The sequence below is a fragment of the Mandrillus leucophaeus genome, unplaced genomic scaffold, assembly GCF_000951045.1.
Source record: "Mandrillus leucophaeus isolate KB7577 unplaced genomic scaffold, Mleu.le_1.0 Scaffold73, whole genome shotgun sequence".
Lineage (NCBI taxonomy): Eukaryota > Metazoa > Chordata > Mammalia > Primates > Cercopithecidae > Mandrillus > Mandrillus leucophaeus.
In genome coordinates this window covers 379,549-390,644 of record NW_012107919.1, presented here as the reverse complement: position 1 = coordinate 390,644, position 11,096 = coordinate 379,549, and the positions used below count along the sequence as shown (strand labels likewise).

The window sequence follows — 11,096 nt, the reverse complement described above, 5'->3', positions numbered from 1 at the left end:
GTAACCCGACCTTTCTCTCTGGCTGCCCTTAACATTTTTTCCCTTCATTTGAACTTTGGTGAATCTGACAATTATGTATCTTAGAGTTGCTCTTCTCAAGGAGTATCTTTGTGGCATTCTCTGTATTTCCTGAATTTGAATGTTGACCTACGTTACTAGGTTGGGGAAATTCTCCTGGATGATATCCTGCAGAGTGTTTTCCAACTTGGTTCCCTTTTCCCTGTCACTTTCAAGCACACCAATCAAATGTAGATTTGGTCTTTTCACATAATCGCATATTTCTTGGAGGCTTTGTTCATTTCTTTTTATTCTTTCTTCTCTACACTTCTCTTCTCGCTTCATTTCATTCATTTGATCTTCAATCTCTGATACTCTTTCTTCCAGTTGATCGAGTCGGTTACTGAAGCTTGTGCATTTGTCACGTCGTTCTCGTGTTATGGTTTTCATCTCTATCAGTTCTTTTAAGGTCTTCTCTGCATTGATTATTCTAGTTATCCATTCATCCATTCTTTCTTCAAGCTTTTTAGTTTCTTTGCGCTGGTTACGTAGTTCCTCCGTTAGCTCTGAGAATTTTGATCGACTGAAGCCTCCTTCTCTCAACTCGTCAAAGTCATTCTCCGTCCAGCTTTGTTCCATTGCTGGCGATGAGCTGCGTTCCTTTGGAGGGGGAGATGCTCTCTGATTTTTTGGATTTCCAGCTTTTCTGCCCTGCTTTTTCCCCATCTTTGTGGTTTTATCTGCCTTTGGTCTTTGACGATGGTGACGTACTGATGGGGTTTTGGTGTGGGTGGCCTTTCTGTTTGTTAGCTTTCCTTCTAACAGTCAGGACCCTCAGCTGTAGGTCTGTTGGAGTTTGCTTGAGGTCCACTCCAGACCCTGTTTGCCTGGGTATCAGCAGCGGAGGCTGCAGAAGATAGAATATTGCTGAACAGCAAGAGTTGCTGTCTGATTCTCACTCTGGAAGCTTTGTCTCAGGGGTGTACCCCGCCGTGTGAGGTGTCAGTCTGCACCTAGTGGGGGATGTCTCCCAGTTAGGCTACTCAGGGGTCAGGGATCCACTTGAACAGGCAGTCTGTCCATTCTCAGATCTCAGCCTCCGTGCTGGGAGATCCACTGCTCTCTCCAAAGCTGTCAGACAGGGGCATTTCCTCTGCTGAGGTTTCTGCTGCTTTTTGTTTAGCTATGCCCTGTCCCCAGAGGAGGAGTCTACAGAGGCAGGAGGACCTTCTTGAGCTGTGGTGGGCTCCACCCAATTCAAGCTTCCTGGCGACTTTGTTTACCTACTTAAGCCTCAGCAATGGTGGGCGCCCCTCCCCCAGCCTCGCTGCCTCCTTGCAGTTAGATCTCAGACTGCTGTGCTAGCAATGAGGGAGGCTCCATGGGCGTGGGACCCTCTGGGCCAGGTGTGGGATCGAATCTCCTGGTGTGCCGTTCGCTAAGACCCTTGGTAAAGCGCAGTGTTAGGGTGGGAGTTACCCGATTTTCCAGGTGTTGTGTGTCTCAATTTCCTTTGGCTAGGAAAAGGAATTCCCTTCCCCCTTGCGCTTCCCAGGTGAGGTGATGCCTCGCCCTGCTTCAGCTCTCGCTGGTCGGGCTGTACCCATGGACCAGCGCCAACTGTCTGACACGCCCCAGTGAGATGAACCCGGTACCTCAGTTGAAAATGCAGAAATCACCTGTCTTCTGTGTTGCTCACGCTGGGAGCTGGAGGCTGGAGCTCTTCCTATTCGGCCATCTTGGGCGCGCCAGGTGTCTGTTTTTTAATCAGGTTGTTCATTTTCTTATTTTTGAGTTTTTATAGTTCTTAGTATATTTTAGATAACAGTCCATTTTCCTCATATAGATCTTGTACATATTTTGTTAGAATTATACTTAAGTATTTCATTTTTGGAGGTGCGAATGTAAATGGCATTATCTTTTTAACTTAAAATCCTGCTTGTTCACTGCTGGTCTGTAGGAAGGCGATTGACTTCTGTATATCGGTCTTCTATCCTGTAGTCTTGCTGTTGGTTCCAGGAGGTTTTTTCTTTTCTTTTTTCCTTTTTTTGGTGAATTCTTTCAGATTTTCTACATAGACAATCTTATCATCTGCAAAGATAGTTTTATTTCTTCTTTCCCAATCTGTATACCTTTTATTTCCTTTTCTTGACTTACTGCATAAAGTAGGATTTTCAGTACAGTGTTGAAAAGAAAAGGTTGAGAGGGGACATCCTTGCCTTGTTCCTCATCTTAGCAGGAAAGCCTTGAGTTTCTGACCATTAAGTATGATGTTGGCTGTAGGTAGTTGTAGATGTTCTTTATTAAGTTGAGGAAGCTCCCCCTACCCCATTCCTAGTGTACTGAGAGTTTTTATAATAAATGAGTATTGAGTTTTGTGTATCTATTGTGATTTTTCCTCGTTAGCCTATTGATGTGGATAAATTATATTAGCTGATTTTTCAAATATTGAACCAGCCTTGCATACTTGGTATATATACCCCTCATTTATGTCATGGTATGTAATTCCTTTTTTTTTTTTTATTTTGAGACAGAGTCTCGTGCTGCCACCCAGGCTGGAGTGCAGTGGCACCATCTCCACTCACTGCATCCTCCACCTCCCAGTTTCAAGCAATTCTTGGGCCTCAGCCTCCTGAGTAGCTGGGATTACGGGTGTGCACCAACACACCCAGTTAATTTTTGTATTTTTAGTAGAGGTGGGGTTTTACCATGTTGGCCAGGCTGGTCTCAAACTCCTGACCTCAGGTGATCTACCCACCTCAGCCTCCCAAAGTGCTGGTATTACAGGCATGAGCCACCACACTTGGCCTGTTACTCTTTTTATACATGGATTAATTTGACTTGCTAGTATTTTGTTGAGAATTTTTTTTTTCTTTAAGCCACATTTCTTTTAAAAAATCGTTTTTGTTTTTTTTTTTGAGATGGAGTCTCGCTCTGTCGCCCAGGCTGGAGTGCAGTGGCCGGATCTCAGCTCACTGCAAGCTCCGCCTCCTGGGTTCACACCATTCTCCTGCCTCAGCCTCCCGAGTAGCTGGGACTACAGGCGCCCGCCACCTTGCCCGGCTACTTTTTTGTATTTTTTAGTAGAGACGGGGTTTCACCGTGTTAGCCAGGATGGTCTCGATCTCCTGACCTCATGATCCGCTCATCTCGGCCTCCCAAAGTGCTGGGATTACAGGCTTGAGCCACCGCGCCTGGCCTAAAAAATCGTTTTTAAAAAGTGTTACATGTTATTTCAGAAAATTTGAACTGAGAAGTAAAAAAGAGAAAAGTACTTGTAATTCTACCATTCACAGATAACCACTCTCCAACATGTTGGTATTTATTTTGGTCTTTTATAATGAAAATAATAATGGTAACAATAGCAATAGTAAATACCATTATATTATTTCATTGAGTGGATCCCTGAAGTAACTAAGTGGTTAACTGAGGTAGAGATCTAATAGTGCCCTGTTAACAAAGTGGAGGTGATGACAGAAGTGAAGATACAAATGACTGCTTTTGCCTGGAGGCTTCTGAAGAAGATGAGAAAGATAGCTTAATGAAGAGTTTAAATGTTCACTTCAGTCAACTTTTTTCCTTTCATTCTCACCCCATTGTAAAACCTGCTCATATCAGGCTTCTAATTAGGTCGCTGAGGATGACATCACTGAGAATGTTGGTAGTGGAATGCTGTTCAGAGTTTATGTCTACTGTGTTTCTAGGCTGCGAATAATTTTCTAAGCCTGGTGGGTGGGCAGTTGTTTTATTCACAAATAGTGGCTATTGCACCGATACACAAAAGACACAAGAAATAGGAGATCTTCCCATCCATTGAAAAAAACCATGACCTCCTTATTGGTGAAGTATTTCCCTTGCCTGCCCTCACTGGAGTCTGGCCTAAGTTTGGAAGGAGCTCTCTTGGAGTACAATGTAGGAATAAATGCTGAAGGCTAAACAGATTCCTTAACTTTGAACTTCCCAACTTGAAGTTTCCATAGACACTGGCAAGTGGGGAGGACACTGTGCTGTGGGAGTGTGGACAGCTTGTAGCATCTGAAAAAGTTCCATTTCCTGCTTTTTTGTTTTTCTATTTTAGAATAATGGCCTTTCAAATGAGGAAGAGGGAAGTGAAAAATGGATTTTTGGGGGAGATATTTAGAGTCTTCAAACTATATTTCATGCAGTCTACAATTTTTAAAGTTATTTTTGGAGTAGTCTCCTTAACACCTTGCAGGAAAGTTGGCTTGTAGGACTGTTACCAGAAAGGGGTCCTGATCCAGTCCCCAGAGAGGGTTCCTGGATCTTGCTCACGAAAGAATCCAGGGCAAGTCCATAGAGTGAAATGAAAGCAAGTTTATTAAGAAAGCAAAGGAATGAAAAAATGGCTACTCCATAGGCAGAGCAGCCCCAAGGGCTGCTGGTTGCCTATTTTTATGGTTATCTCTTAATCATATGCTAAGCAAGGGTTGGATTATTCATGCCTCCCCTTTTTAGACCATGTAGGGTAACTTCCTGACATTCCCATGGTTTTTGTAAACTGTCATGGTGCTGGTGGGACTGTAATGGTGAGGACCACCAGAGGCTACTCTCATCGCCATCCTGGTTTTAGTGGGATTTGGCCAGCTTCTTTACTGCAATCTGCTTTATCAGCAAGGTCTTTATGACCTGTATCTTGTGCCGACCTTTTATCTCATCCTAAGACTTAGAATGCCTAACCTTCTGGAAATGCAGCCCAGTAGGTCTCAGTCTTATTTTACCCAGCCCCTATTCAAAATGAAGTAGCTTTGGTTCAGACGCCTGTGACAGAACAAATGTTTCTGAAATATTCAGTGTAGATTTGGATGCTTCTCTTTTGAGTAGCTTCCTGCTCCTAACCCTGACCATTATTCTCAGTTCATCTCAGCAATACTTTTGTGAAACAAATTTTTTTTCAATCTCTCTCTCTTTCTCTCTCTACCTCCGTCCCTCCCTCTGTTTCTCTTTACCTGCCTCCCTCCCTCCCTCCCTCCCCTCCTTCTCACTGTCTCTCCCTGTCCCTTCTCTCTCTCTTTCTCGATCTCCCTTCTTCTCTTTTTCTTCTTTCAACAGGGTCTTGTTTATAACTCACTGGAAATGATGAGTTGTAAAAGTACATTAGACTGGACCAGAGGAAAGTTTCTAAACCTAACTTTATTATCATACTTCTCTGTGGCTTTTTTCCCCCTTCACCTATAAAATTAGAAGGTTGAATTCAGATGTTCAATAGGTAGTTCTGACCATACAGTGGTCAAATTTTTCAAATTGCAGTGCTATGTTATAATTTCATTAAAATGCTATGTTTAATCATATTGCACTTCACCCTAATGCAACTATAACAAAGATATATCAGCTTGATTGTAACTAATGCGCTAAAGGTTTTGATGTCTTAGGCTGGAAAATGCTTATGTGTTAATTAGAGAATGAGAGTGGGAAAAGGCATAAAGGTTTTATAGAGTGGATTATTTTTCCTTCAGTTTTCATTTGTGACCTGATCTGTATAAAATACAGTGTCATGCTGAAAACCCTATGTAATAAAGCTATGGGAAATAGAGAATTTTAAAATCCATGACTTACTTACCTGCTGCAGTCTGGTCCACACCTTTACTAAGTGGGATGTCAGCTTCCTAACTCTGAACCACATGTGTATGTAAGGTCTAGTAAAATAGGTTGTGAGTCAGTTTTTATTAAGATATCCATTGTTAGTTACTTGTAGCCATTAAGAGAGTTTCTCAGGCATTCAGAAAAGTCCAACCCTTAGTGGAAATGTTTGGTTTCTGATAGAAGGTCCTAGTTATTTAAGACTCAGTTTATTTCAGGAGTAGAGATCCGTTGATCAGTGATCACTGTAAAGCATAATAGTCCTAAAATACATATACTAAACATAAAAAGAAATTATATAAACACAAATCACAGTTCTCAATCTGATACAGAATTTGCGGGGACATTAAGAACATTTAATACACCTTCCCATTTTCTCCAGCACCAGGGAGAGCACCTGCAGAGAGTGTATGAGGGCTTATGACACTTAGTCACTTGATGTGTGAGCAGATACATGTCATACAGGCCTTATTTTGCACTGATGTCCTTAGCAGTGTTACAAAAGCTGCGTAAGGTATCAAGCTTCTTTCAGTTTCTAAGAGGCTAATTAAAAATGACTTATTCTGCTACCCTCTCCTTTAGGCTTTCTCTTTCTCAGTCTCCTTTCTTAGGTTTTCCCAGTTTGATTTCCCTGCTGACAGGCTTTTACAGTGAACAGAGCACCAGACTGAGAACAAGAAGATTGGAGTCTTTCCCTCTTCTGCGGGTTTGCAACTATGTCCATTTCCTTATCTGTAAAAAGGAAGGAGTTCATTTAGATGACAACTATTTTCTCTTCTAGTTCTAAAATCCTCTATTGACTTTTCTTCTGCCTTTCTCCTTTCATCTACAGTTTACTTCTTCCCTGTTCCCTATCTCAGCTACACTCATAATATGCGTAGTTGTTTTAAAATACTCGTAAACTAAACATGGTTGTGAGGAAACATCAGTAAATGCAGGTAAAATTTGGAGTTTAGAAGTTCTCATTTTGATAATTTCTCACTTCATTAGCCTTTCTTATGCCCTAAGCATAAATATAGCTAGCAGTTGTATTTTCTTTGGTTTGCAGTTATTATAAAATAAAACAATAATATATTTGCACCCATCATAGTAAAAGTTTAAAAGCTTGATATTATCCAGTATTGGTAAGGGTGTACGGAAGTGCTATACGTTGTGGTAGGAATGTAATCAATACATCTTTTTCAGAAGGCACCTTGGCAGTATGAAACAATATTTTTAGAGTATATGCCAATTTACTAAGTGGCTCTAAACGTCTTTAAAGAAACTTATATGCAGATATTAAGAGATATACCCAAGGATGTTTATTGCTGTGTTGTTTATAATAGCAAAAATTTGGAAATATCCTGTACTTCCATTAAGAGAGGAATGGTTAAATAGGAGAAATACACACACACACACAACCCTCCAGCTCCATATCATACAGATAGTAAAAATAATAGAATGAAGTTGATCTGTATGCACAAATATATCTTAAGTAGAAAAGACAACCATATTTTCACTATGATTCATTTATATAAAACCTACTTAATTATCTATATACATATATGTACATAACTATATAGAAAAATGGCTGGGAGGATACATACCAAACTGTTAACAGTAATTGGGGCAGAGAGGAAGAATTTCATGTTTTGTTTTGTTTTGTTTTGAGATGGAGACTTGCTCTGTCACCCAGGTTGGAGTGCAGTGGCACAATCTGGGCTCACTGCAACCTCCGCCTTCTAGGTTCAAGCAATTCTCCTGTCTCAGCCTCCCAAGTAGCTGGGATTACAGGCACCTGCCACCATGCCCAGCATTTTTTTTTTTTTTTTTTTTTTTTTGTATTTTTAGTAGAGACGAGGTTTCATCATGTTGGCCAGGCTGGTTTCAAGCTCCTGACCTCAGGTGATCCACCCGCCTTGGCCTCCCAAAGTGTTAGGATTACATGCATGAGCCACTGCGCCTGGCCTCATTTTTTACTATATATGCTCATCATATATATTACTGAAAATGAACAAAACAAAAAGGAAAAAAGGATAAGAAATTACTCCCTGAAGAATGAAAAAGGCAAAAAGATTAGCAGGAAATTCATCAAAGATATTAGGGGAACATTGTTTTTAGAATATTCCCAAAACTTCAGGATCAGATAGGATCCATGGTATGTATTTTAACCAGGGCTGTGTAGTAATAACTCTACCCTTTTGTTTCTCTGTGTGTTCAACTTATTCTTCTTATTTGCCTCTGTTCTACAGGTAACTCGGGACCAAATGAAGATGTTTATACAGCAGGAATTTAAGAAAGTTCAGAAAGTGATTGCCGATGAGGAGCAGAAGGCCCTTCATCTAGTGGACATCCAGGAGGCAATGGCCACAGCTCATGTGACTGAGATACTGGCAGACATCCAGTCCCACATGGATAGGTTGATGACCCAGATGGCCCAAGCCAAGGAACAACTTGATACCTCTAATGAATCAGCTGAGCCAAAGGCAGAGGTAAAGGAAAAGCCCATAATGTTTAGTAGCAAGAGAAATAGGAGGAAACTGATGCCATATTTGTTAGACCCCATGTGGTCACTGAACATGAATGAATTGAAATCTAGGTAGGGTGTAAGTGTTTCACATGGTGTATAAACCAGTATGGAAGAACTGGCCACTAGTTTACCCAGTGGCTGGGCCTACCAAATTATTTATCCATCATTACTTTAAGGCGTATAGTCAGTGGGGGCAGATACTAATCACAATTAAGGAAGGAAGCCAAAAATTACAACCAGAGAAGAGGGCAAGCAACAGACCCCAAGTTGTGAAATGAGCCTTTAAAGTCATCATAGACCTGAGCTGAATGAGAACAAATCATGAAGTAGAGCATAAAGCAGGCCAGAATGAAAGATTTTAGACTTACTTTATACATAGTGAAAAGGTATCTCAAGCTGGTTGTTGTATGGAGTCAGCTTCATAAATTGGAGGCATAACTACTGGATTAAGAATGACGTGCACTAGGTCATTGTAAGATTTAAAAAAAAAATACTATGAATGAAAGACATGAGGTAAATGTTGAATCACTATACAAATGTTAGTTGTCATATTCATTGTTTTATAATAGGAATAAAAGGGTCTTCAGCATTTTGCCAAACAACATATTTAGGGATTTTGAATCTACTTTGAAAAAAATTATTTAAGGTAGCCATTAAAAAAAAAAAATGCTGGGCTCAGTGGCTCACACTTTAATCCCAACACTTTGGGAGGCTGGGATGGAAGGATTGCTTGAGTCCAGGAGTTTGAGACCAGCCTGGGCAACATAGTGAGACCCTATGTCTACAAAATAAGAATTAGCAGACATGGTGTCACCTGCCTGTAGTCCCAGCTACTCAGGAGGCTGAGGTAGGAAGATTACTTGAGCCCCAAGAGGTTGAGGCTGCAGTGAGTTGTGATTGTGCCATTCCACTCCACCCTGTGTGATGGAGTAAGATCCTGTCTCAAAAAAAAAAAAAATTATGTTTCAACCACTAGAGAGAGGCTACTATTAATCAGATTTCACAGCATTATGTTGACAATTCTAGTGAAAATAATGCCAGATAGGTTTAGGGTAGGTCCTTCTAGAAGAAAACCTAGGAGCATCCTATGGACTTTCTAGGACTGTTGATTACTCAGCAAGCCCAGCCTTAACTGGAAGTCTTGCCTTGGCTCGAGAGAGCCTGGCCACAGAATAAACTGGCCAGTAGAAGAGCCAAAGTAAACCAGGAGGCAGGTATTTCCAAGCTATCCTGACAGAAAATGTAAGAAACCATTAAAAGGTGTCTGCTATACCCATCCAAGGCTTTTGATTAATTTTCATCAATGTGTGAAAAGAATAACTCTTCCTCTTTTCATTTTATTCTCCCCATAATTGAGAAATTATGTGCCTAAATAAGTTTCTAGATTGGCAAGAGAGCACTTTATATTCATCATTTCATTTAATCCTTATGTCAGCATTCATTAACTCCGTTTTACAAATGGGATATTTGAGATGCAGAGAACTGCAGGGATACTAACCCAATGTCATTTAGTCAGTAGAAAATAGAGCCACGGTTTAGATTTAAGTCTGTCCTATTTCAGTGCCTGTGCTTTCCCCCTACTATATGACATATGCTAAGCATCCCATCTGTATCTGTGGGAAAAATGAGAAGAATCCATGTTCTAGACAGCTTTGCATACCTTTACAATGTCCAGATGGTCAGTTTGTGTCTTAATAAACAAAAGATTCAACTAGAGTTAATTCAAGGGATCAACAGCATAACTCTGTCCACAATTCCCATCAAGTTCGACCCCTTCATTTATTCTGTTTGTTGATTAGGTTGTTGTTATTTGAAAACAAAAGTTTAATTTTGGCTGGACATGGTGGCTCATGCCTGTAATCCCAGCACTTTGGGAGGCCGAGGTAGGTGGATCACCTGAGGTCAGGAGTTTAAGCCTGCCCTGGCCAACATGGTGAAACCCTGTCTGTACTAAAACTGCAAAAATTAGCTGGGTGTGGTGGCGAGCACTTGTAGTCCCAGCTACTTGGGAGGCTGAGGCCGAAGAATCACTTGAACCCAGGAGGCAGAGGTTGCAGTGAGCCTAGACTGTGGCCACTGCAGCCCAGCCTGGGAGACAGAGCGACACTACATCTCAAAAACAAAAAAAAAAAAGTTTAATTTTGAGGTTTATTCTTCTCTTTTATTTTCATTTTAATCTATGAATTTAGTCCTTCTCTGACCTTCGCTGTCCTTTAAGCACCTCAACGGTACTATGCTTGTTAACTCTGATGAAATTACTCTTAAAGGGATGCAAGAGCTGACAAGCCTTAAGGACCAGGTTACAGACAAAATGAGCTATTAAAAATAGAAATAGCGTTCAGCCACTAGAGTGTTTACAAAGAGCTGTTATTATTTAATAGCCTCTTGTTCCAGTTAATCTGGTAAGTTATTGGTGAGGGCAAATATCCAGTACCTGTCTTTCACTCATCAGAGGAATTATGTTATTTTTATGGTGTAGAATTTATCAAAGATCACCTGCATTTTGAATTCAGCCAAAAGACCCACCCCCAAGATTTTATTATAAAAATTTTTAAACATACAGCACAGTTGAAAGGATTTTACAGATTATGCCTATGTACCTACCACTTAGATTCTCCTATTAACATTTTGCCATACTTTCTTCATTACATATCTAGTCATCTTTTCAACCTTCCACTCACCAATCTATTTTATTTTTGGCATATTTAAAGCAAATTGTACTTTCTGCTTCTGAGCATGATGGAGTAAACATACTCTGTTTTACTCCTTTCACTTATTACAGTAGAAATCTCTGGGCAAAAATACTGAAATCATCACCAAAAGACTCTTGCAGGTGGAGAAAAGATGGCATACTGATCAGGGACCTTGGGATTTGAGGGAATACAAGGCAGTGAATTCTCTGGGGTTTTCTTTACTTCCTGTATATCCTAGCCAGGTGTCCTACAAACTGGAAACACTAATATACACAGACAAAAAAAAAAAAAAAAAAAAA

General features: G+C 40.5%; 1 protein-coding gene across 1 annotated transcript in view; it reads left to right on the top strand.

Annotated features, from left to right (window-relative positions):
- TRIM44 (tripartite motif containing 44) overlaps nt 1-11,096 on the top strand; it is a 144,293-nt gene that overhangs the window by 52,744 nt on the left and 80,453 nt on the right. Inside the window, exon 3 of the mRNA XM_011965507.1 lies at nt 7,827-8,066. Within this exon, the coding sequence (XP_011820897.1) occupies nt 7,827-8,066 (240 nt within the window). The remainder of the gene's footprint in view (nt 1-7,826; nt 8,067-11,096) is intronic.